At 41.1% G+C, this 26,854-nt stretch overlaps 1 protein-coding gene across 1 annotated transcript in view; it reads right to left on the bottom strand.

The window, feature by feature from the left end:
- Positions 1-1,219: 1,219 nt before the first annotated feature.
- Positions 1,220-26,854, bottom strand: part of tle3b (TLE family member 3, transcriptional corepressor b) — an 89,235-nt gene continuing 63,600 nt past the window's right edge. Inside the window, 13 exon segments of the mRNA XM_055154276.1 lie at positions 1,220-2,255; positions 3,162-3,238; positions 6,254-6,404; positions 7,336-7,483; positions 8,682-8,929; positions 11,175-11,424; positions 13,651-13,727; positions 15,474-15,640; positions 16,011-16,025; positions 16,028-16,145; positions 19,826-19,981; positions 22,936-22,986; positions 24,001-24,123. Of these exon segments, the coding sequence (XP_055010251.1) occupies positions 2,148-2,255; positions 3,162-3,238; positions 6,254-6,404; positions 7,336-7,483; positions 8,682-8,929; positions 11,175-11,424; positions 13,651-13,727; positions 15,474-15,640; positions 16,011-16,025; positions 16,028-16,145; positions 19,826-19,981; positions 22,936-22,986; positions 24,001-24,123 (1,689 nt within the window). The 3' untranslated portion in view covers positions 1,220-2,147.

Below are 26,854 nucleotides of genomic sequence, written 5' to 3'. Positions count from 1 at the left end.
GTCATTTGGTTTCATCAGTCAGAAAGCAGAATGAGCCTCATGACTCTCATTTGTGTTGCCAGTTTCAATGGTGAAATCCAGTGGGTTTAAACCTAAAACGTCTCTCTGATCCGAATGGTGACTCTCTAAACCTCAGCACCTGCACCTGTCATGAGTCAGTGCTAGTGCAGCCTCTGCAGCTCAGCGAGGGAATTCTGGAGGTTCTGAGAATGAGACAAACTTGGATGTGTCGTCTATCTGCAGGTTGAGGCTCTGGCAGTACAGGTTCAGTAGTGATTGTCGGACTTTTTATAAACACAAGAACACAGGCTGCATACAGTGTATTTAAATTTAATTTAAATTTAATTATGGAAGCCAGGAAAGCAGAGTGCAAATATGCAGGCTACACTTGAGGTTGTTGAATTCTGAATAGCCAAAGCAACATTTTAATAAATGTCTGCTTTTGTCTGCATTTGGTCGAGGAAACGGGCCATTCTATAAAGACGTCTACATAATGGACTTTTGCTAGTGTGTCACATTTTCTTCTCAGCCTTAACGACACAAATCATACTAAATGAACCATGTTATAGCATTGTTTCCTCTTCAAAATGTTGCAAAGTGCTTCAACACACCAGGGCTCTTAGTCAGGAGAGATAATGCTGCGCTGTAAAAACAGCATATTCAAAAAGTGAAACATGTGAAATCATGTGGGCCTGTGTGCACATTCCAATGCTGTTTTTGGGATACAAACATCTCAAAGTCAATTTCAATACTAAGAAACAGCCTTGACAATGACACCACGATGAGAATTAAAAAAAAACTCTTTTGGCAATGGACTATGACCATTCTTTCCTATTCTTTCTTTTCAATTCTCACGTGGTTTAATATGTGTGTGATCCTCAGTAGTGCAGTAGTTTCATGTGTGTATACTAGTCTATGTGCTCCTATACTTGTTTTGTAACAGCTCAAGATCATTCTAAAGACATTCATGTTCATTTCTGTCATGTGAAGGCCACTTTTTAATTTCAATACCGGCTCAAATTCATTACTAGTTTTAGTGTGGATTAGTATCTACTTCCTACATTCCACAAGCTTGACATTTTGACCGTGATGAGGAACAATTATTTCTTAATCCAGATACTGACAACTAAACACTAGCAGATGTTTTTGAAAAGAGTTTTCTGAACATATGCAAGAACAAACAGGAGTTCTACAAAAACATTTTATTGATTTATTAACAACTGTACATCTCTTTATGCTAACAGCGTTATACTTTGGTGTGGTTTTCGTCTGGGCAGGCACTTTCTGCCACTTTTCACACAGCTTCAGTTGACCCGGTGGCTACCAGGAAAGAGGGGGGTGGGGCTAGGGTGCGGGAGGTGGGGCTAGGGTGAGGGGAGGCGGGGTCAGGTACCAGGGCTAATGGGTCCGTGGACGTATCCGAGAACCGCGAGACGACCCACACAGCGCCGCTTGGCTCCAGTTCAGTTCGCGAGCAGCAGTTAGCCTCTAGCAGTTAAGGGTCAACATCAAAACGTCCCCGTGTTCCGAAAACAATCTGACAAGTCCATAAGAAAGACGCGAGACAGAGCAGGACACATAGTACACTGTAAAACCTTTGTATAGACCATTTAAATGTACATCCACGGGTCAGGCCGACAGCGCCCCCTTCTGCTCCTGAGACGCCACGCCCGTCATCAAGTAAAAGCACGGCGACAAAAGGCCATTTCAAAAATAAGATCCCACCGAACGTCCCGCACACCCTTTAAAAACGCAGTCCTAAAAATCAGCACAGTTTAAAAAGATTCCACCGAGTTCTGGCTAAAGAGAGGAGGGACCAATCAGCACGATACAGCCAGGACATGAAAATATATAGACTTTATCATATATAGAAAAGGTCTTTGATCTGAGCCAATATGTACACTTTTCACAGGCGTCACTGGACTACGAGGTCTGTAAGAAATGAAGCGCTGCTCCATTGGCGAGAAACTGTTCAAATAATCCATAGGTCAGACGGGGAGAGGAGGTCAGCAGACAAGGAGGTGGTCAGCAGAGGAGGAGCAGGTCAGGTGGTGGTCAGGTGAAGGTCAGTTGGAGGTCCGGTGAAGGTCCGGTGAAGGTCCGGTGAAGGTGAGGTGGAGGTCAAGAGGAGGTGAGGTGGAGCAGTTTCAGTAGATGACCTCGTACACTGTGGCCTTCTTGTCTCCAGAGCCTGTTACGATGTACTTGTCGTCTGCAGAGATGTCACAGCTCAGGACGGACGACGACTCCTTGGACTGAAACAAACAAACAAACACAAGTCAGGTTTTACTTCACCACGAGAGCTAGAACTGCAGTTGGGTAGTAGTAGTAGTAGTAGTGATAGTAGTAGTAGTAAATAGCAGTACTAGTAGTAGTAGTAGTAGTAGTAATAGTAGTAGTAGTAGTTAGTAGTAGTAATGATAGTAGCAGTAGTAGTGATAGTAGTAGTAGAAAGTAGAAAGTAGTAGTAGTAGTAGAAGTAGTAGTAGTAGTAGTAGTGGTAGTAGTAGTAGTAGTAGTAGTAGTAGTAGTAGTAGTAGTAGTAGTAGTAGTAGTAGTAGTAGTAGTAGTAGTAGTAGTAGTAGTAGTAGTAGTAGTAGTAGTAGTAGTAGTAGTAGTAGTGATAGTAGTAGTAGTAGTAGTAGTAGTAGTAGTAGTAGTAGTAGTAGTAGTGATAGTAGTAGTAGTAGTAGTAGTAGTAGTAGTAGTAGTAGTAGTAGTAGTAGTAGTAGTAGTAGTAGTAGTAGTAGTAGTAGTAGTAGTAGTAGTAGTAGTAGTAGTAGTAGTAGTAAATAGTAGAAAGTAGTAGTAGTAGGTAGTAGTGGTAGTGGTAGTAGGTAGTAGTAGTAGGTAGTAGTAGTTGTAGTAGTAGCAGTAGTAGTGATTGAAGTAATAGTAGTAGTAGTAGAAGTGATAGTAATAGTAGTAGTAATGATAGTAGTGGTAGCAGTGGTAGTGGTAGTAGTAGTAGTAGTAGTAGTAGCAGTAATAGCCATCGCAGTAGTAGTGATAGAAATAGTAATAGTAGTAGTGATAGCACCGTGAGTCAAAGCACCGCGATTCAAAGTACTGTGAGTCAAAATACTGCAAGTCAAAGGACTGCGAGTCAAAGTACTGCGAGTCAAAGTACTGCGAGTCAAAGTACTGTGCATGGGTAGTACCTGGAAGATACTGGCGCCGTACGGGGTCCTCCATGCGTTCAGCAGGTTGTCCTTCCCTGTGCTCACAAACCACTTCCCTGGAAACACAAATTCTGGGCGTCAATACAAGAAGAGGGTTTCTGAAGACTGCTCCCTCTCTCCGCCGCCACTATGAGAAGCACAGCACCCAGTGGGCGAGCTCCACAGCCTGTGCAGCACCCACTGGGAGAGCGCTCTGCAGTGGGGAGAAATAATGAAGGAGAAAGCATCATTATTTTAATCAGCCTCTGATTAATTAGCCGCTGACGATTGGCTAATGATTTAATTAGTGACAGAAGGGCTCTCCGTGCAGCAGCTCTGTGTGGGGCTGACACACTGAGAGAGGAGAGGAGCACCGCAGGAGAGGAACTCATTAGAACCTGATGTTATACCACAGGAGCCAGAACAAAGAGGTGTGGGGAAAGTCTGCTGTCTTTAAAGCCCAAACTATGCTATTTTCTCATCTCTTATATACAGTGTTGGGAAGGTGACTTTTAAAATGTATTCCCCTACAGATTACAGATTACACACACCAAAATGTAGTTTGTAACATAATCCATTAAATTACTTAAAGTGAGTAATGTAATCTGAATACTTTGGATTACTTGATTTGCTGTAGAGAAACAAAGACCAGGATATTGTAACATAAGATGTTTTGTCTGATAAAAGAAAATAAAAAGCCCAGACTTTACTTCACTGTATTAAAAATATTATTGATAGAAGACGAGGAGTCATGTCTGCGCAGCATGATTTAGTCCTGTTAAATCCTGTTAAATCCTGTTTTAGTCCTGTTTTAGTCCTGTTTTAGTCCTGTTTTAGTCCGGGTTTAGTCCTGTTTTAGTCTGAGTTTAGTCCTGTTTTAGTCCAGGTTTAGACCTAGTTTAGATCTAGTTTAGTCCTGGTTTTAGTCCTGGTTTTAATCCTGGTTTTAGTCCTGGTTTAGACCTGTTTTAGTCCGGGTTTAGATCTAGTTTAGTCCTGGTTTTAATCCTGGTTTTAGTCCTGGTTTTAATCCTGGTTTAGATGTAGTTTAGATCTGGTTTAGTTTCCTGCAATGAGTGGAATTACTGAAAAAAAAGAAAAAAAAAGGTGGGATATAGCCCAAAATGTGAAAACAGGAAAATACCACAGTGTAATCCATTTATTTCAACAAAGTAACTGTAATCCAATTACCACTCACTGAAACAGTAACTGTAACTGAATACAGTTACTCAGAATTTGTACTCTGATTATGTAACTCGGGTACATGTAATCTGTTACTCCCCAACACTGACTATAATGTTGTTTCCTACAAGATTAACACAGATTTTTCCTTCTTTAGTGGATGTTTGTGAGGTGTGAGGGATCACCTTGTAATCTCACACAGACGTTCTTTATCTGCCCAGTCCTGACCACCTTTTGACGCGTTTATTTTCATACTTTGTCCGAAGTGGTGTCAAAAACAATTCATGTTTCTAACCCTAACCCTTGGCGATCTTCAGTCTCCCGGAAGACTTCCCTCGCTATTCAACTTTACAGAAACAGGTTTTGGTGTTTACTTCTCTTGTTGCAAGACGCCATCTCCTCTAACACTGGAAACCAACAAATGCCCCTCCAGCCTCAATGGATTCATGAAGCTATGTCCTTTTTGAAAGTAGAGAAGATGAGGTACTCTATGACACCCCTGGATCTTTTTTTTAATTTTTTTTTTATTTTAAGAAAGTACCATTTATTGACTTTTTTGTATTTTTTTTTATGTATGTATTTATTCATTTTTTATTTAATTATTATGATTATTTGTATTTATTTATTTATTTTTGTTATTAATAATAGTAATAGTATTTTTACAGTCATTCTATCATTATTATTATTACATGGTATGACACTACTTGTGTTTCTTCATATTTCCTGAAGGTTTGAGTGATTTGTTTTAGTTAGTTTTGTAAGTTATGTTTTCTCTGTATAAAAATAATAAAAGTGTGTGTACGTGTGCATCTGAATGACACATCTATATCTGTTTACACATGAATACAAATATATGAAACCAAATGTCATTTCCTGATCACACACACCTGGAGTTGTGTTTCGTTTCATTCACATGTTTAACACACTAACAGAAAACAACTTGTGATGTCATGTGGTGATACAGGAAGTGCTCCATACTCCACCGAATGAAACAAAACACAACTCCAGGTCTGTTTTTGATGGGGTTATATTATAACATGATTTAAAGCTCACAAGAGTCAATGTTGTGTAATGTAGAACCATAAAGGCTCAAAGTTAACACACAACATATTCAGATCACCAGGTTAAGTAGACTTGTACAAGAGGTGTGGACTGCTACTGTAAACCATAAAGAGGATTTAAATAGATCACAAGAACACTGGAACATGCATGGACAACACCTCAGACCTCTTCAGGCATGTTTTTGATGAAAGAACATTATAACATGGGAGAAACAGCCATAAAGTTGAATTAGCATAATGATCCTTTGAAATTGTACATGATAACTGTATATTTCTGAATTGTAGCATTAAACAGAAATGTAAGCAGACAAGTTATAAATAAAATAAATCACCTTTGGCATCAATATGTCTGATCAAATTCAGTATTTACTAGGGATTGTCAGTGTCACAATAATATCAAGAGCTGTCCCAATATATCGGATTATAAATTGCTTTGCTAAAATGCACTGTTCTTTAGTAGGAACTGCTAATAATCATATGAAACTACATGTCCCATAATTCATTTCATCAGACAACATGAAGAAATATTTTTTTTAACTTGAATTCTTGAGATTGTGACAGTAATAATCTTGTCAACGTTTTTTAAAAGCAAAAAAACTGTCCTATCTAGAATTATATTTGCCACTCCAAAATATCGCAATAAATATCGTACCATGAGATGCAGCTCATGATAATATCGTATTTGATTAGATTTGAATGTTGATACATCCCTAATATTTACAAATGCCCCTAATAAAAGGTGTACTCCAAAAAGATACTGAAGCCAAAATATATAATTATTTTGTAAGGAGAGTCTCAAAAGGCTGTCTTGTATTAGTGTGACAATGTGAGGAATGTTCCGGGCCTTACCGCAGTAGGCGAACTTGAGTGACAGCACGCAGCTCTCGTGCAGGTGCAGCTGGTACTTGTCTGGTTTGGTGTGGTGTAAGACCTCCACGTTACTGCTCTCCATGCCCACGGCCAGCCACTCGCCCGTGGGACAGTAGCCCAGGGAGAAGATCTGCGCAGCACAACACACAGCGTCACTTAAAGCGAACTTATGTTTATGCAAAACACGGAATTTACATAGAGTGTGCACATGGAACAGAGTGGCAACAAATATGTATCCCAGTGTTTTCTGTCTCAAGTTTAGTCACATTCCCCTCCACTTGCAATTAAGCTTGTTTACAATAAAATATTATTATTGTTATATTATTACAAAATATATTTTAAATACATTTAAATTCACAGCAAATATTTTGAATTGATTTGTGTACATTTTTATATTTTTGAAAAATAAAATTATTTAAATGATTTTTTTTTTTTGGAATAATTCCAAAAATGTCCCAACAAGTACTCGATTAGGCGAATATCTCTGCTGCAGCTGCCTGTGTGTGTGCGTGCGTGTGTGATTGTGTGTGTGTACCTGTGAGGTGAAGTCGTGTTGCTGCAGCTGCATGTGTGTGTGCGTGCATGCGTGTGCGTGCGTGCATGCGTGTGTGTGTACCTGTGAGGTGAAGTCGTGTTGCTGCAGCTGCCTGTGTGTGTGTGCGTGTGTGTGTACCTGTGAGGTGAAGTTGTGTTGCTGCAGATGCCTGTGTCTGTGTGTGTGTGTGTGTGTGTGTGTGTACCTGTGAGGTGAAGTTGTGTTGCTGCAGCTGCCTGTGTCTGTGTGTGTGTGTGTGTGTGTACCTGTGAGGTGAAGTTGTGTGCTGCAGTGCCTGTGCTGTGTGTGTGTGTGTGTGTGTGTACCTGTGAGATGAAGTCGTGTTGCTGCAGCTGCCTGTGTCTGTGTGTGTGTGTGTGTGTGTACCTGTGAGGTGAAGTGTGTTGCTGCAGCTGCCTGTGTGTGTGTGTGTGTGTGTACCTGTGAGGTGAAGTTGTGTTGCTGCAGCTGCCTGTGTGTGTGTGTGTGTGTGTGTGTGTGTGTGTGTGTGTGTGTGTGTGTGTACCTGTGAGGTGAAGTCGTGTTGCTGCAGCTGCCTGCCCTCCCTCAGGTCCCAGGAGCGCACAGTGTTGTCCAGGCCCCCGGTCCACAGCTTGGTCCCGTCGTGGGAGATGTCGATGCAGCTGGCCCCGTCCGTGTGGCCCTGGAACTGCCTGCAACACACACACACACACACACACACATTCACACACACACAGTCACACACACACAGTCACACACACACACAGTCACAACCTCCTCCATAACTATACAAGTGTGTCTTTTAAATTGGTAATCACTACACAACTGACCTTTTTTCTCATCAATCTGAAACCCATTGAGAGAAACTTTGTTGATATTTTAAATTCTCACTCGAGACTCGTGACATTTAAACAACAGCCTGTGGTGTAGTGTAGTAGTGTAGTGTCAAAAGTATTAAAAATCCAATACTGATCAATACTCAAACTAGTATCAAAACTAGATACTCAACAAGAATCGATAATCAAATATTCCTGAATAGAATGATGTTGAGTTGTATCAGAACAAGTAGAAGACACATAGACTAGTACACACACATGGACCAACATGAACCTACTGCACACACAAAGAAAGTACGTAAGTATGATTTAATGTTGAAAATCACATTCTGTTGTCTACATAGACAACAGAATGTGTCTATGTAGTGGGCAAACTTTTTGACTCGTGGGACACAAAGGGTTCTAAAATTTGATGGAAGGACCGGACCAGGAGCAGATGGATGAAGTTTTTTTGGTAATCCACCTCATAAGAGAGAAAATATCCAATGTTATTGAAATATTCCATAACTGAAAATCATTACAACAAAATATCTGTCTTTCCAAAGTCCTACGGTATTTACTATTTATTGAAATTACTTTTAAAATCCTGAAAATTATTATTATTATTATTATTGTTCAAGTTTGGCAGGCCGGATTAAAAAGATTAAAGGGCCACATATGTCCCCCGGGCCTTAGTTTGCCCACCCATGGTCTAATCCCTCAGTTGTCCAGGTAGGATTTAGAGCAAAAGAGAAACTCATTTCTGTCAACTGGACAAAAGGTTTTGCTCAAAGGTGCTTCGCAGCTCATCCAAGCTGCTTCTTTAGTTCTGGCCAGACGCTGGTGGACACTGCATTATATCAACCTGAAGGGAGGAGCTAACTACACTGAAACTACTCTGAAACTAACACACCTACTTGTTTTGTTTTCTTTTTGTCATCTATTGGAATGTGATATTGGAATCAGTATTGAGTGTCAAATCTATTTCTTAGTATCAAACTAGAGACATTGTATTATGGTTTATCATTCTAAACAGCTCCCTCTGATCGGAGCGTTGACAAGCCCGGTGTCTGACCTGACGAGGGTCTGGTTGTGCAGGTCCCACACTGCGATGTTTCCGTCGCTGCAGCAGGAGAAGCAGACTTTGGCGTCGGGGCTGATGGCGAGGGCGTAGCAGGCCGGTGCGGACGACGTCAGCTCCGCCTTGATGCGCGGCGTCTGTGAGGCCAGGTCCCAAATAGTGAGGGTGCTGGCCTCTCCGCCCACAATCAGGGTGCGGCCGTCAGGCAGCAGCTTACACGAGCGGATGTAGTTGTCCCGGTTCTGCAGGACACAGAGTGGGATTAGGAAGAACAAGAAACAACACAATCCATTCTAAACTGTTTGCTGACTCACTAATCCTGATAAGGTAATATTTCCTTAGCAAAGAACTAAATGGAAAAAAAGCTGGTTTACTCTTTAATCTTTAAAAGAGCTATAGAGTTCTAATCTGTGACACCCGTGGATCATTATATTATAATTCGCTGACTTCCAATGGAGCAGATGCCACAGTAAACATCATCACATCATTTGTACCAAAATGACTATGTGACGTAATCAAATCCTGCGTGTATCAGCGTTTAAGAGAATAAAATTGGAGAACGAAGTGCATACAGAGCAGTGGGCATGCACTGGAGGTGGTGAACACGGGAGTTTATCAGCAAAATTGTGAAACATTGAGAAGTTAAATGACAAAGGAAAGCAGCTATAACACATTGTACAATAGTTCTAGAACTGTATCACACTTAGTTTTTTAAAAGGTTCTACACTCACATCTGGACCAGTACCAGAGCCTTCACCTGCAGATAGTTTGTCTCATTCTCAGTTTATGGACAGGCCTCATGTGAAGCTCAGAACCTCCAGATTTCCCTCCGTGAGCTGCAGAGGCTGCACTAGCACTGACTCATGATTGCTCCCCTTTGATTAGCTGAGGTCTCTCCATTAGCCGCCCTGTGATTGGCCGAGCTGTAGCATTAGCCGCTTAGTGCCCTGCTGCCCTCCTGCTCACATCGCTCACTTGGAGCAGAGCACAGAGCTGAGACAGAACAGTGCTTATAAAGCCATCACACGGCACTTTTAATTCAGCCGGAGCTTAAGCAGCCATATTGATCTGTCTGCTCACCTGGAGCTGAGCCAAGCCACAGCTGACAGCAGCGTGTGAGCAGAGCCAAGAGTGAGGCAGAGGAGGAGCTACTCAGACTGTCCCCTGCTCCATGAATATGTGCTGAGACCTGTGTGTTTAGTCTCCGCTGATGTAAAGATATGCACTGTGAAGGCTGTGGGACCAGGGCCAAGGCACACACTTCCTCGAAACACCACTTATCTCAAGAGTTTGGATTAGGTGCTACTTTGACCTCTACTCTTAAGAAAGTTGGAGAAAACCTTTTCCATTATAGAACCACATGTTAATTTATGAAATCAGTATTCACAAAGCACAAAACACAACTTATAGAAAATATATTTTTTTAATTAGAACAGTTTCCAAGAAATATTGTGTGGCAGCAGGAGAGCAGAGTGGAGCTGGAGAGAGATTTGGCAAATTATTAGGGCTTTATATCAACAGCCCCAGCTTCAGACAGGTTAGATTATACATTTACATATGCAAATGTGTAATTTATATTACAGTGTGAGGACAGTAAGATGTTGTTTTAGTTATGTGTATTTTTATATTAATGGATGCATGTGTATGTCAGATTTACATTATAAATTCCATAATCACCACACTATGTCTCTGGTACGACTTGAATATGCTCACACAACTTTCCCTGATAACAATGGTAATGTTTTGTTTTTTTCCCTTCATTACTGAAAACATTGGGCACAATGTCACATCTATTTAGGTTGATGTTTTGGTTCTCAAAACAGTTATCCAATCAGAAAGCAGAATGAGGCTCACATGATTCTCCCATTTGGGTTGCCAGGTTCAATGCTAAAATTCAGCTGGTTTAAACCTAAAAAGCACCTGCAGATACAGGCCTAAGCATGTGTTCCAAGGGCCGAGTCCCCACAGAATTTCTTGATTCCAAAACAGGGACGATGGAGGCTGCAGCATATCATTTTGTGCTGCACATGAATGTAAAACCACATGCCTCGTCTTGAGGGGTCAGCCATATGTTCCCACAGCTCTATGTTCCCACAGCTCTATGTTCCCTCATTTCTAAGATTTTTCTTATTTCTAAGATTTTTCTCAAAATGAAACTCTAATTCAAGTCATTTTTATTTTTATACCGCATACCAGATGAGTCAGAGTCATTTCAACCTCGGGCCCTTTGCACCATGATTTCTACATGACATCTGTAGTCAACTGCAGCTGGATCATAGTTTGGGTTTAATTGACTAACAAACTGGGAGAAATGGGGATAAAATCTGATGCAACTTGATGATAAAGGGAATGTGGGAACAAAGGGCCTAATTTTGTAAAAAAAAAAATAAAAAATAAAATAAAATAAAAAAATGAGGGAACATAGGCCTTGACATGACATTGAGCACCAGATAAGTTCCTTTTCCGCTCTTAGATGTGTGTCCTCACCAGACAGTCGAGCTGGGACACGGGGCTCTTGCTGCCCGGCTGGCTGATGTCCCAGATCTTGACACAGCCCTTGCCCCCGGTGTAGACGTGGCGCGTGGGGTTACTGATGGTGACGGCGCACACCACCTCGCCGTGGCTCAGCGTGTTGATCTGGCGGGCATGGCGCGGTATGCCCGGGCCTATCAGAGCGTCCGGAGGGAAAGGCACCGGCTGCATCTGCCCGTCTGCGCTCACGTGAAACGAGTAGGCCCTGAGGAGGAGAACACACGGGGGGTTAAAGGTTTGAATCAAAGTGCATAGGACAGGTTCTGATGATTCTCCAGTTTGGACTTCATTTGGTGGGATAATACTTGGTGTAAATATGAATTATAGTTTTACACAAATCAGAAAACAATGAAAATGTGAAGAAATGTTGAAAAATACAGAAAGTTCTATTTTCAACAAGTCCATATTGTTGACATCACAGTGAAATCTGCCCAAAAGTTCAGCAAAATTTACATGCAAGAAACACTTTTTCCCGATATTTTATAGGTGTGCAGTAAACAAGTGCCTCTTCAATAACATTACAGTCACAAGCTAACCTTGTGTCAGCTTTTGTCAAGAATATTCCACGGTACGGCATTAAACATGTATATCTTCATTTAGATAAGCAGATGGCACTAACATACCGAGTTATGAGTCAGATCAGTGGAGCACACTAACAGTCTGCATTTTTCAACTTCCAGCAATATAAAAAACACCAAAATAAAGCATGATAGATCAAGTTTAATGCTCTACTCTGGAACACCCAATATAAACAATAATATCTCCATGGGAATAAGCAGGTGGCAAAAAAGTTAACCAGAAATGTAAACAGAAAATTTACATAGTGCACATTTAAATGGAAAATTCATTTTTGGACAAACTTGGTGCACTTCAAAAAACAATATAAAAATCAAGTCTTACAGACATACATCGAAGACTAGATTCATTGTCCATAGCTTTTCTTTAACTGTACCTTTTATTTTGTACGATCATAAACGATACATTTTATCATTATTATTAGTTTGTACAGCCATAAATGAAGAAAAAAAAACAAAAAACTTACATCTTTTCATTCTCATTGTGGTTTAGTTTGTACAATCATACACAATAAACTTTTTGTGCCTTCGTTAACATTATTATTAGTTTGTACAACCATAAACTGAGAAAAAAAACTAACTAAAAAACAACAACTGGCATCTTAAAAAAAATAAAGATAAGAACTTAAAAAAAAATAAGATTGTCTTTCTGTTAGAGGGGTTAGTATAGGGAACAATCTGAGTGATTTTTTTAAGTCTTGAATGATATAGAGCTCTGGAATTAATGAATTATGCATTCCATTTTGTTATAATTTATATTTTGTCTCTTATGTTTACACGAAGTCGCAAGTGAAATTGTAAAGGCAAACTTGCTGTTCATACATTGCATACAGTTGTAGTCTATGTTTTGTTTTCTTTTGTTTTGTAGTGCTGCAAAATGACTGAATAAATTACTACTACTAAAAAAGAAAAAAAAAAAAAAGTCTGTCTTATTTTATTGTAAGTTTGGTTTGTGTCTGACTCAGTCGATATGGAGATGTACACGCAGGCAGCTGATCCAGGACTGGCTAGGCCTAATCTGAATTATTTATAAACTGAGCACTGGGGCTGAAAAACTTGGGAAGAACTTTCTAACTGTGATTTTTCTGACAAGCATTGTGATTTTGATTAGATTTGTGATTTATGTTTGAATAATAGGATTCTGTTCAAAGTTCATCCTTTAAACACATCAAAAAGAATCTGAAGTGACAAACGAACGCGAGAATGATTTTTCAGACCATGTTTGAACAGATCTAAAGTGCATGGTTAGTAGTGTTGGGTAGGTCACTTTTAAAATGTGGTCATAAGTGTCATATTGTTTAGACCTGGTTTAGTCCTGGTTTTAGTCCTGGTTTTAGTTCCGGTTTAGTCCTGGTTTAGACCTGCCTTAGACCTGGTTTAGTCCTGGTTTTATTTCTAGTTTAGTCCTAGTTTAGACCTGATTTAGACCTGGTTTAGTCCTGCTTTGGTCCTGGTTTTAGTCCTGGTTTAGTCCTGTAACTTTAATCCAATTACCACTCATGGAAACAGTAACTGTAACTGAATATAGTTACTCATAATTTGTACTCTGATTACATAACGCTGGTACAAGTAATCTGTTACTCCTCGACACTAGTGGGTAATAGTTTTACTCAGGATAAGACAAGAGATTTTGTTGATTGTGGAAGAAATTATGGTTCTTCAAAAATTATGTCCAAAATATTATGATTTTTATTCAGTTGTGCACTAATGAGCTCTATCATCACTCTAGGAAAAAAAATGTTACCATGTCTGTCCAAAACTTTACAATAGCATCTAGAAAGGTAAATACTGGCTCATGTGTGTGAGATGATCACATCTACACATCGATATGAGATCAGAGAGACTGAGTTACTCACGGTTTCCCCCCTGAGATGGAGGTGAGGCTGGCGGGCAGGCCGGCCGCTCTCATGTGGGGGTGCGGGTCGAAGCCTCCCTGGATAAACACAAGGTGAACAGAACAGTGAGTAAACAGAAGCAGCCTGGAGACGCACATGCCCCAAAAACAAGGCCCGTTTCCAGGCAGATCCCTGAAAGGCGCAGACGCTGGTTCTTTGCATTCAGACAAGCGTTACACAGGCTGCAGCGCGCCGCCGCTAATGCTAATGAAAGCCCAGATTTTCAAACACGAGATGCACTGGGCCCGCGCGCTTTAAAGCCTTTAGAATGCTAACCATGCCACTTCAAAGTGCCAGCACCGCTTTGTACACGCTCATTAAGCACACACAACAAGGAGCAGCCAGCCAGCCGCAAACACACACCAGGGAGAGAGGGAGAGGAGAGAGAGGAGAGAGAGGAGAGAGAGCAAAGAGAGGAAGTGAGGAAAGAGAGGAGAGAGGTTGAGAGAGAGGAAGAGAGGAGGGAGAGGAAGAGAAGAGAGAAAAGAGGGAGGGGTAGAGAGAGGAAGAGGGGGAGAGAGAGGCGCTCAACTTTCTCAAAGTCATTAGTTGTAAAGAGTGTACTGCAGCTGCTGAGCTTGTGTAGTTCACTATCTACAGATGTGATCACAGCTCCAGCCTCCAGTGATGTACAAACACTGGTGAATATTTCTTCACACTCATTAAAGCTCGTCTAAACTACGGGACTTTGGTTCAGTTCAAGAGGAGCCTACAGCTTTACATTCAGATGGACTTTGTACATTTTGGTTGGAGGAGCACTGATTTTTTTTTTTTCTGTTATGGACGTCATTTTGATGAATTTTTACCACTCTAAAGATTTTTGAACAATGTTTTGGATTTCTTATTGCTATGGCAAAAATCTAAACTATTGAAGCACATGAATCCCATGGAGCCATCAGTCACAGAGTCGACGTTTCACTTGTGTATGGCAGGAATTTATCACAATGTGGGCACTGGAATCTGTACACACAAACACACATCTCAAGGACTCATGAGGACACAAATCAGGTCCTCAGGATTTAAATCCTTTATTATTAGATCAAGTAAGTTTTTATTTATATAGAGCTTTTCAGAAACATGTCACAAAGACACTTTACATTTGCTCCACACTCAGTGGTAATAAACTATTATTGTAGTCACAGCTGCCCTGGTGTAGACTGACAGAAGCAAGGCTGCCACCACCATCACTCACACACCACTTTCATACTAGGCAATGTGGATGAAGTGCCTTGCCTAAGGACACAACAACAGTTTTTGCCACTGGTGTCCCCCTGTGACACCTGATTTTCCCAGTGCTCCCATCCAAGTCCTGACCAGGCCCAACCTCTGAGCCTCTGAGATCTGACGGGATCAGACTTTGACAAGTTGGTATGACCACAACAACATGATTTAAAGATCTGATGTGAGTCCAAACAGACTTCAGCCTCATTTAAACCAACTGTGTCATGTGAGGAGTGTGTGTCTGCTCTACGGCCATTTCACACATTCACATTTATAGTGTGTGTATCAGGAATGTGTCTGGTTATTATACAATATTTTCTTTAACACATTTGGGGTACAGTATGTGTATGTGTGTGTATGTATGTGTGTGTATGTGTGTATGTGTGTATGTGTGTGTGTGTGTGTGTGTGTGTATGTGCGTGTATGTGTGGGGGTGTATGTTTATGCAGTCAGTATTTGTGTGAAACTATGAAACAAACTAAACAGATATATAAATGTGCACCTCCCTCGGATCTCCTGCTTTAACACTGACTGGAGTTGTCATAATAAACAGTGGTTCTTACGATGGGCGAGCGTCCGTAGGCAGCCGCCGCAGCAGCGCTCATCTGAGGGGAGATGAGCCCGGGGTACCCAGGGCTGGTCAGGGAGCCGTTTATCTCGTGGTGCCCCATCATGGCAAAGGGCCCATAGGAGCCGGCGATGGAGAGGGGGGTGCGCAGGGCTGGGGCAGCTGGGGGAGAGAGGGCAAACGGGTTTAGAATATAATACAACACAATAAATGACAGGATTTTATTTTATAGAACGCACAAAGTTCTAACTTGGACTATTGTCATTTCTTAAAGGCATGTGATCCCAGAGGAAGTTGAATCATTCATGTTTCACTTATTTCTTAAGTCCCAGTGTTCCGAAATATGAACACTGTATATTTTTTGTCACTAATTTCAGACAGTCAAACCCGTATATGACATAGTTGAAGTGTATTGCAGATAAAAGCACAGCATGTCGTCTTTAACAGCAGCATCTGTAATTAGACATTTACAGAAAACCTGTACAGTCCAATAACTAAATCTACTTCCAAGTCAGAAGGCGGCGTCTCTTACCCAGTGCCTCCATGCCGGGGGCTTGCCCATGGTGAGGGGCCGGAGCCCGGGGGTGCTGCTGGTGCCCGGGGTGGGGGCCTCGTTCCTGGGGGTGGGCGTGTTGGATTTCAGGCTGGGTGTGGAGGACTTGTCGTTCTAAAACAGAGAAGCACTTTGGTTTGACTGGAGTCGTCTTACAAACACGTCCTGTACTGGTCCAGGCTGAGGGACAGGAGCTTCACTTCTACGTCATCTGTGTCGTCATCTCGTCATATGTCATCATGTCATCGTGGAGGGCAGGGGCTGATCGAACTGCTCATACTATGTGTTTCTAACTCTAACCCTAATGTTCAGCAGTTAACATGGTTTTATGATTGTCTGAACACTGAAGAAAAAATACAAAATGGATTTAAACAACACATTTTCAGAAGAGTTCAGGTTGATTTTGATTGGTTTGATTGGAAGGTGAGAGTGACTAATTGATACATTTGGCGGTGTACAGCCAGTATTCAGGAAGTATTTGGAAGTATTGGATTCATCTTCCAGATTTGATTTTAGTTCTATGTGTGACTCTAATGTTATTTTGAGAGGAACTTGTTTAACAGTGTAAATCAGCTCATCTGTTTATTTCCAACTAAAGCGGCTCTTTCTGGTCAGACTGTATTCAAATATGACCTCAAATTAAAATTTAACACACCTCAGATAGAGCAGTGCGCACAGTTACACTCCATGACATGTCAACGCAACCTATACACTCTCCTCTCCACAGATAAGACCTGTAACGGCATGGTAGTGTGTCTCCATTTAGATCGATAAGTGGAGCATTCTGGGCAAAGCAATAACATCTCCATGGAGACGAGCAGGTGCCACAAAACCTGGAATGTGGCTTTGCTCACAGCCCATAAAAGTCAAACAGCAACACAGTTCTTCCAGCAGTAACACTGCTGAAACTGCTAATAAAAAACACTCTTAGTACTTAGTAGTAGTACTTTCTTCTATTCTTTATATGTGTGTAATGGTCAGTGGTGCAGTAGGTTCATGTTGGTCCATGTGTGTACTAGTCTATGTGCTCGTATACTTGTTCTGATACAACTCAACATCATTCTAAAGACTCATTTCTGTTCTGACAATGGGACTTTTTTAGTATCTTCTCATTTGAGCAGGTCTAGTTTTGATACTAGTTTTAGGATTGACTGGTATCTGGTTTTTCACATATTTGTTAACTGTCATTTTTGACTCTCACCTTTCACCTTCATATCAAGAAAAGTCTCCCAATCCTGGTTTATCCACCTCCGCACAATTAGCAAAATCAAAACTATCCTCTCCCTCCCTGATCTGTTGCAGCTCCCTCCTCTCCAGCCTCGACTCCAAATCCATCTCCCTCCTCCAACTGGTTCAGGAGCAGCAGCTCGGCTCCTCACTGGTTTAACATCAACACATGACCCTGTTTTACTTTTCTTCACCTTGTGGGTTTTAGAATCGATTTGAAGATTTTCCTGATCACTTTTAAAGTTCGTTTAGGTCTCAGGCAGGTCCCTGTGTCTGTTCCAAAGTCCAGACTCCAGATGAAGGTGATGGAGCCTTTTCAGTCCGGACGCCTCGACTTTGGAACGACCTGCCTGAGGAGAAAAGACTCACACCAGCACTATCATCTTTAAATCACTTCTTAAAACCCATTTTTATCAGTTGGCCTAGCTTGATTTATTTCTTTTTATTCTATTTTATGAACTTATTATATTTAATTGAACTGGTTTCTTCATTGTCTGATTTTTTTTTTTTCTGGATGCTTTTTGTATTGTTCTTTGCTGCTTGTACAGCACTTTGTAAACCTTATTTTGAGCTTTATAAATAAAGATTTATGATGATTATTATTATTACTGACAGCCCTTGTCGATATACACATTTATTTTATTTATCGTACACATTTACCACATTTTCCCTATTGAGTCTCTGAGTATCCGATGGGACCCAGAGAGGACAGTGGATATCGGACTGTGAGATGGTCAGAGAAGGGGTGGAGGGGGTGAAGCGGTGGAGGGGGTGGGTCAGGTTACAGCGCACTGTAAATCTGCCCCATGGTTTATGTTCAAGTGATCCGCTCTGACCGGTGCTGGAGGGTTAGTGTGATCTGCACCTCTTAAAGAGACGAAGAGAGAGAGAGGAGAGAAGAAGAGAAGGAAGGAGAGAAGAGAAGCAGGGATCTGTGAGAGAGGGAAGGGAGATGGATGGAGACACGAGGAAGGGAGAGAGAAAGAGAGGGGGGAGGAAAGAGAGCGAGAAATGGATAGAGGAAGAGAGTGATGGGGAGAAGGAGAGCGAGTGATGGAGAGACAGGGGAGGGAGGAGGAGAGGAGAAATGTGGAGAGGAAGAGAGGGAGAGAGGGAGAGAGAGATCTGTGGGATATTTACAGCCTGAAATGAGCATTTATTGGGAGAGTCGTAAAGGAGAGTGAGTGGGGTTAGATTTCCTGAGAGTGCCTCCACCCACAGCCATACATACACACATACACACACACACACACACACACACACACACACACACAGATACACACACACACACACACACACACACACACACACACACACAGATACACACACACGGTACTACACTGTGTATATGGTGTTGCAGTAGCTTTATCTATTGCTCTTAGTTCTTCTGTGACCATTTTAGTGCAAACAAGATCCTAGGGCTGTGGAAAAATACTAAAATATCGATATATCGTATCGTTTAATGTGATGATACAGTATCAATATCGTGGGCTGCAGTATCGATATATCACCAAGAGTATTTTTTGGTTTATTTTACTAAATTATTACAGTGCTGCAGTTTTGTTGATTGCTTGAGGAAGGAAACTTGTTTATGCGACACATTTGACATTTTCACTGTTTTCATGATTAAAATGTTTGTGTTTCATATAAATTTTGCACAAGAAGTGGTTTAACAAAGACTTTTAGTGTCACAACCATGATGAAGCCTTTATTTCTTATTGAACTGTATTGAATCAAATTGAAATATATCATTAAACCGTGTCGAATTGCAACCTCACTGTATCGAGATATGTATTGTATCATGGCCTATGTATTGAGGTATGTATCGTATCTGCAACTTCTGAATGATCCCCATCACTACAAGGTGCATTAGCAGCTTTCTGTAAAAAAAAATGTAGCAAAAATGAGTGTGTCCCACCTCCAGTAGGTTAGGGTATCATTATGAAGATATCATTACATGATACATAGGCCATGATACGATACATAGCTTGATACAGTTTACTTTCAATTCAATATGATCTATTTCTATTGTTAAACCACGTCTTGTGCAAAGTTCATATGAAACACAAACATTTAATCCTCAAAAACAGTGAAAATGTCAAATGTGTCAATAAACGAGTTTCCCTCCACTAAAGAAGCAACAAAAGTGCAGTGCTGTAACAAAATAATTTAGTAAAATACACCAACAAATACTTGTGGCGACATATTGATACAGTATCGATATTGTGGGCTGCTGTATCATCACAGTAAACGATACGATACATTGATATTTCAATATTTCCACACACCAAATTTCAATTACAACGTGACAGAGCATCGCCTTGATTACAGCCAGGTGTTTCTGATACAAACACCTGGAGGGGCGGAGCTTGAAGTGTGGATACCTGTTTGACCAATGACAATGTTTCTTAGCGCTCTAGACCCCGCCCCCCTCCCTCTCTTCTCCAGGTACAGCCCAGTTATCAGCTCCGATCTGAAACGTGGCCGGGGCTGGTTTAGTTTAGTTTAGGTGTTCAGTCTGACTTTAAACGTGCGACTGCCTGCGCTGTTGCTATGGTGATACTCACATGGGGGTGGTCCTTGGCTTTCGAGGAGGGCGTGCTCCCGGACGAGGCGACGGAGGCGGGGCTGTTGGGGGCGTTGTCTTTCTTCAGGAGGCGGCTCTTGTCCAGGCCGTTCTCCGGAGGCGAGTGAGCCGGGCTGCCCCGCGGGGTCGCAGGGTCCTGGAGGAGCACAGGAACAGTGAGCGACCATTCTCTCTTTTTCATTTTATGATGATTATTTATGTTTTGACTTGTTTGTATTTTGATTTTGATGCATTTCTTATTATGTGAAGCAATTTGAATTACTTTGTGTATGAATTGTGCTAAACAAATATTTGTCTTGCCTTACAGCTACAATGAGTTTACAGGGATGAGTTATTGTTGTACCGAGAGTTTCCACAGATATCGGTATCAGTCTAAGTTGAGCACTGCCCTAGTCTGTGTGTGCCCATGTGTCAGTCCTAGTTTGTCCTTTTGTATTTTTGAACAGAATTAGAAATCCAAATTGAAAGAGAAGAGTAACTATGGCTGATACGTAAGCAACAAATGATTTCATATCCCGAATAAAATCATTTTGGAAGTATTTTTGTATTTGTTTAGTTAAGTTGTGAACTTTACTTCAACTTGACTTACATTTCTGGTCCTAGTTATGGATTTAAAATCATAATATCTGTACCCACGCTTATCGCTCACAACAGCAAGCTTGATATTTCGAGTGACCAGATTTTCTAAATAAAAAACTAGAACATCCCCAGTCTGGGTTGGTAATAATAAAATTGTGAAATGAGTGCGTAATTAAGGAAAATTGTTACACACTTGGCACTAATATGAGTCAATATTGTCACATTTTCTTTGTGTTTTGGTCGTTTTTAAGCAGCTTTTCTGTATTTTACCTCAACAAATGACTGTTTATGCTTCTCTTTACTGTTGGCAGGGATCAGATTGGTCCAAAATAGGGACACCTGGGACATTTCTTGTGTAAAACTGGGACAAATCTGTGGTTTTGTATAAATCTGCTGGGACAGGGGACACAGGGCTCAAAAGTGGGACTGTCCTGAGTAAATATACACGTCTGGTCACTCTACAGATATCGATACTGGTATTGTTACACATGAAGGCTTTAAAGCAGATCGGGTGAATGCCTGAAAAGATAACCTTTGTGCGAAATCGCTATGTGCACATAAACTTTGCACAAGCCTAACATGCGAGTCGGCGGTGTGGTGGCGTGTGAGTGTGGTTCCCGTTTCATTTGTTTATATGTATTACGTAACACCATTGTCTGGCTCCACACATACCTCCCGGAGCTTAGCCTGAGCTTAGCCTACGCCTGACCTTAATCCCGGCAGTAAGGTGTGTACCGCTATTAAAATCTCATATTGCCACCTATGATGATCTCACCGTTTACCAGGTAGAGTCATAAAACACGCACTTAAGTATGAGTATTAACTCCAATAATATTACTCAAGTATAATGGTCCAAGAATTACTCAAGTAAGAGTAACCATAAAGACGCATTTGCACGAGATTAGGTTTACCTGTGGACCTTTGTTGATTTGTAATAATTGCGGAGGATTCCTGAGATCTTAATCCCGTGCCACTGCGACATGTCTGTAATTTATAAAGTAACAATTCCGCCGTGAATTACTTATTGTATTTCACAGACGTCCGGTCATAAAACTACACTAGTTCCGTGTGAATCTGCATCTCAGTGTTTGTTGTTGTAATTACATCTTTTCTTTCTCTTTCTTCTCTCCGTGTTTTTTTTTTCTCTTTCAGTCTCAGTCAGTGTCAGTAAAACAGAGTCATTTAGGGACTTCGCTTATCCCGTGCACACAGGCGGGGCGGTAATTTGCAAATTACGAGACGTCCCCAGGTTGTATTATCCTGTGTGAATAGAGCTTAAGAGTAACTAGACGTAACATAATATTTAGAATTTGGAAAGACAATCACTGGAAGGACATTAAACGTTAAAGCCATAGTATGTAACTTTTAGCAAAAGATAAGCATGTGTTTTTTGTTTCAATAAATAGTTAAATAAAAAGCATCTTTACTGTGAACGAGCTTGCATCTCTACAAACCTGAATCTTATTTGACCTAGATCAGAGCATCCACCTGCTTCCTCCACATTTCCAGTATGTCTTAAAACCAATGTACCTCCATGAATAATCTGAAGTATAGATTTAACTTTCTATTTCCATGGAATCACGGCACCTCCTGAAAATGCCTAACTGGATCTAGAATAAATAAAGCACAAAATTTGCTGTTTTCAAAGGACAGACACATAAATGAGACAAACTAAATCAGTTCTTAGGAGCTTCAAGCACCACAAATGTTCAAATCATTTTATATAGCAGTCAAAGTGACCCAAATCTGATTTTTTTCGCCCCTTCACAACCTGTACCTGATCTTTTCATGAGAGTCTGAACGACACAGATCTGCTTTTTTCAAATGTGACTCGGTACACTTGGATATGTGCTCCTAAAACCCATACATGTCCGATCTTTTGACATGTGACTTCAGTCTGAACGGCCAGGCCACATTCATCCACCTACACGTCACAAATGTTTCTACACACGTTGCTGCGACTGCTCCACAAAACACCACGGCCAAAAACCTCGTCCTTCTCCTTCTCAATCTCCTTAAACTCTGAATGTAACCATAAAGCTTTTGTAACCTTAGATTTACTCACAGTAGGAAGAGGAAGCACAACTTTTACTCAAGTAAGAGTACTGTTACATTGTACAATAGATTACTCAAGTACAAGTAAAAGGATGACTTACTACTACCCTGAGAAGTATCATTTTGTAAACAAACTTGAGTAAAAGTCCACAGCTCAGATTTTTGTTACTGATTCACATTTTCCAGCCTGCGTTAAATCTGTGTGTCCTGATGTGTCCTGCCCTTTGTCCAGCTTCAAGCATGAGCGCCCCCCACAGACGCAGACACACCGCTGCACACCCACCGCTGCACACAGAGCTAATGACAGCAGCTTGGGAAACAGCACGAGGTGGTGAGGAGGTGTGTGAGGAGGGAGGGCAGAGGGGGAGGAGAGAGGGCAGGAGTAACAGAAGGATGACGAGTACAGAGGAAGAGAAGCAGGAAGAGGAGGAGAAATCAAAAGGAGAAGCAGCTCACCTCATTGGAGACATCCACCACCAGGTCGTCGCTCTTGTCTCCATCACTGTCCTGTAAAATAATCCAGGGAGGCTTTAACACCAGAGGGACTGTTGTGTTCACGTGGCAGCAGAGCATTTCAGAGTTTAAAATAAAGTGTAAAGGAGGAAATGATGGTGTGGTAGAGTTCTCTGTGTGAGAGTACTGCACTTGTGACGCAGATAGTGGTCAGCATCATAATTACTACATCACACGTGAAAACTCCAGCACATTTAAGAAACCACAGCTAAATTAGAATCAGAGCCTGTTCAGCAACATATAAAAGAGTTTAGTCATTTCATTGTGGTAATTAATGATAATTACAAAAATATACAAAGCACATGTACATGTACACTGCCCTGTCAAAGTGGCTGTACCCAGAAGTTTACATGGAGATGAGCAAAATAAGGCAGAGCCCAGCACAATGTGATGTGACTGTATGTGCGTCAGCACGTGCACTGGAATAACAGCTCTCAGGTCACAACGAGGAGGCTAGGCACTGCCTCGACTAATTATAATGCCTTTTATTGCCCAAGAATCAGCAATTGCATGTTAGCATGCTAGTAATTTTGTGTTTTCTACCAAAAAAACAAAAAAACACAAAGATTCTATACAGAAAAAACTGGAGGGTTAAAATTTCAGGGTAAAATATTTCAGTTGTTTTTAACACAAAAGTTGAACACTTCACTTTTTGCTGTATATGAATTTTCTAAATACAGTTAGCATGCTAGTTGTGGTGAGCATGTGAGTCAATCACAAAACTCCACTCTGGCCTCTGGAAGTGTTAAAGTGTTTATAAAGTCATTTTAATGAATACTTAGAAGGCTCTTTGGACCATTGCAAGTTAGACCACTAGTTCTGTTTTTCACATGAAGTAAAAATCTGGTTAAGAGTCTGAACATGAAAAGAACACAAATCTCGGTTTGACTTTAATTCCTGCTTCATTGTTCTGCAGATTTCTGTATATAATAATAATAAGATGAAGGTTGTGCACATTGGTGTCTGTAGGAGTCAGAAGGTTCCATGATTCCAGAACAGTGCACGTACATATCTGCTCATACTGTCTTTGTCGTCCACTTTGCGTTTCTTGGAGTCGAGGCCGTAGTCGGAGGAGCCGCGGTGCTTCTCGCTGGCGGCGCGCAGGCTGTCGGACGGAGACACCGAGTTATTCTGAAACACAAACATGCAGCAGTCAGACATATACTTATAGAACACTACTCACCACGGAACACACATGACTCATGATTCACTCCTGTTGTGTTTAATGCAGCTCTCCACTTTACATCAACACTTCCTAATGATAACCCCAACGCTTTGAACCAAGAGAGAACCTTGTGAGAAATACACATATCCTGGATTGGAATCTGGCTCCAGGAAAATCGTGCTTATTGCTTAAGTGACTGAAAAATAAATATTGTAGTTGTATTTTGACCATTGTTATCTGCACTGAATCTCAATGTATCATAGAAATAAAAGTTTGACTAGTCGACTAATCAAAAAATTCATCACTAGTCGGCTACTAAAATAAATGTTAGTTGCATCCATAAACTGTATACATACACTGGTATATGTGATTTATGATATAAATGAGGGAGCATGGGCGTGTGTTTCTTTGAGCCTTGCTTGTAGTTGGCTTCAGTGGCCCGTCTCTCTGTACCTGCTGTTGTCAGGTTAAGCCCAATTTATGGTCGTGCGTCAAATCATCTGCGTCACAAAGAGTCTGCATCCTGAAATTTTCTAACTACGTGTTGAACCGACGCAGACAATAAGTGCTGTGATTGGTCCTCTCTCTATCCGCTCTCCATATAATTCCAGTACTCCGCTTCCCGCTTCATTTTGTAAACATGAACACCATTTTTAAACCCTAGCCTTCTTGCGTTGTGGCAGTGAATTACTTTGTGGAGCGTTGACCTCGACGCAGATCTGTAAATCTGAAAAACGACGGCGGCAGCGTGTGTTGAGTCGACACAGATATAATAATATAATTATATAATAATATAATAATTCAGCCTTTAGTCTTTTTAGTCTAGAAATGTTTGCATTAACCCACTCTACACTCTGCACTGTTTTTTCCCCTGTATTTTGTCTGTAAATTAAAATATGAACATTAATAATGGACCAATCCAGTGCCTGGTTTCCCCGAGCTCGCTCCCACTAGTGTTCGCAACAGGTTTGAGTGACAGCGTTGCTAAGCGCCCACTCCCTGCCAAACCATCCTTCAACAGCCTCACTCCTGTGAGGCTGTGCAAAAATATTGAAATATCGATATATTGTATTGTTTGTGATGACATCATGGGCTGCTGTATCAATATATCACCAACAGAGTATTTTTTGGTTTATTTTACTTAATAATTTTGTCTCAGCTACAGTTTTATTGCTTGTTGAGAGGAAGGAAACTCGTTTATGCGACACATTTGACATTTTCACTGTTTAGATGATTAAAATAATTGTGTTTCATATGAACTTTGCACAAGACGTGGTTTAACAAAGACTTTTAGTGTCACAGCCATGATTTAGACTTTATTTTTTATTGAACTGTATCGAATCAAATTGAAATATATTATATTAAATTGTATCAAATCGTAACCTCACTGTATCGAGATATCTATCGTATTGGCAACTTCTGAATAATACCCAGCCCTACTCCTGATTGGCTCTTTGGTTTGGAGCTTGGATTTCCAAACATGGTCCCTGGTTAGAGATTTGCTGCTATATCTGCCGCCCTCACTGAGCTTCATTTGGCTGCTGTGGTAGATCACGTCGTTACAGTGTGAGGCTGCAGTGTTCATGTTGTATCACACTGCCCACTCTGACTTGGCATATTCCACCATTTTTATGAGTAAGCACATTCCAGTGATCAGGTCAAACAAAACACGCCGCACTTTGATAACTACAAGATTCTAAATCAGAGAGAATTTTACAGCAAAATTGGTTTATGGTCATGGCTGGACGTTTGTGCTTTTATATTTGTACTGTTCAAAGATATAAATGGTTCTAAAAGTTGGCTGCACTCAGTGAGACAGTGAATCATCAACGAAAAGCATTGGGCATTCCTCCCACGGTTATGCAATTTCACTTTAATTTGACATTAAATATTTGCCATTGTGTGAGAAAGGCTCCCTTAATACATAAACAAGGCCGAGCCAAAATGTGCTTTTCACTGCTGTGAGCCAAGAGCCAAACCCTCCAAAACCTCCACAACCAGAACAACCAGAACACACAACGACTGTGTGTGTCTCTGTGTGTGTGTGTGTGTGTGTGTGTGTGTGTGTGTGTGTGTGTGTGTGTGTCTGTGTGTCCAGAAACAGTGTCAACAAGCAGATGACACTCTGGGAGTTAACTGGAAATGTGTGGAAGAACAGAGAGAGAGACAGAGAAAGAGACAGATATATATATATAGAGAGAGAAAGAGACAGGGGAAGGGGGACGGGGTTGAGAGAGAGAGAGAAAGAGAGAGAGGGGGTAAAGAGAGACAGATAGCGAGTGAGAGACAGAGAGAGAGACAGGGGGTAGAGAAAGAGAAAAAGAGAGAGAGAGAGAAATAAAGAGAAACAGAGAAAGAAAGACAGATAGAAAGTGAGAGACAGAGAGGGGGGTAGAGAGAGAGAGAGAGAGAGGCAGGGGGGGGGGTAGAGATAGAGAAAGAGAAAAAGACAGAAAGAAAGAGAAACAGAGAGAGAAAGACAGATGGGGGGGGTAGTACTCAGGCTGCAACTCCAGTGTTTGTGTCAAATGCAGTTTCATATCTACTTCCAGAAACCTACATTCTGTCTGTTGATTATAAATTCTTAATGATCACTTATCGATTAGTCGACTAATCATGCCCATCCCTAGTTCAGAGTGCACAAGGTAATCAACTCCAGGAGTGTTCATATTTGAGAGAAAACTGAAATATGCACTG

The sequence above is a fragment of the Boleophthalmus pectinirostris genome, unplaced genomic scaffold (genome assembly GCF_026225935.1).
Source record: "Boleophthalmus pectinirostris isolate CB_2022bp ecotype Guang Dong unplaced genomic scaffold, ASM2622593v1 HiC_scaffold_19, whole genome shotgun sequence".
Lineage (NCBI taxonomy): Eukaryota > Metazoa > Chordata > Actinopteri > Gobiiformes > Gobiidae > Boleophthalmus > Boleophthalmus pectinirostris.
Note: the sequence above shows the minus strand (reverse complement) of the source record. Positions and strands in the feature narration are given on the sequence as shown.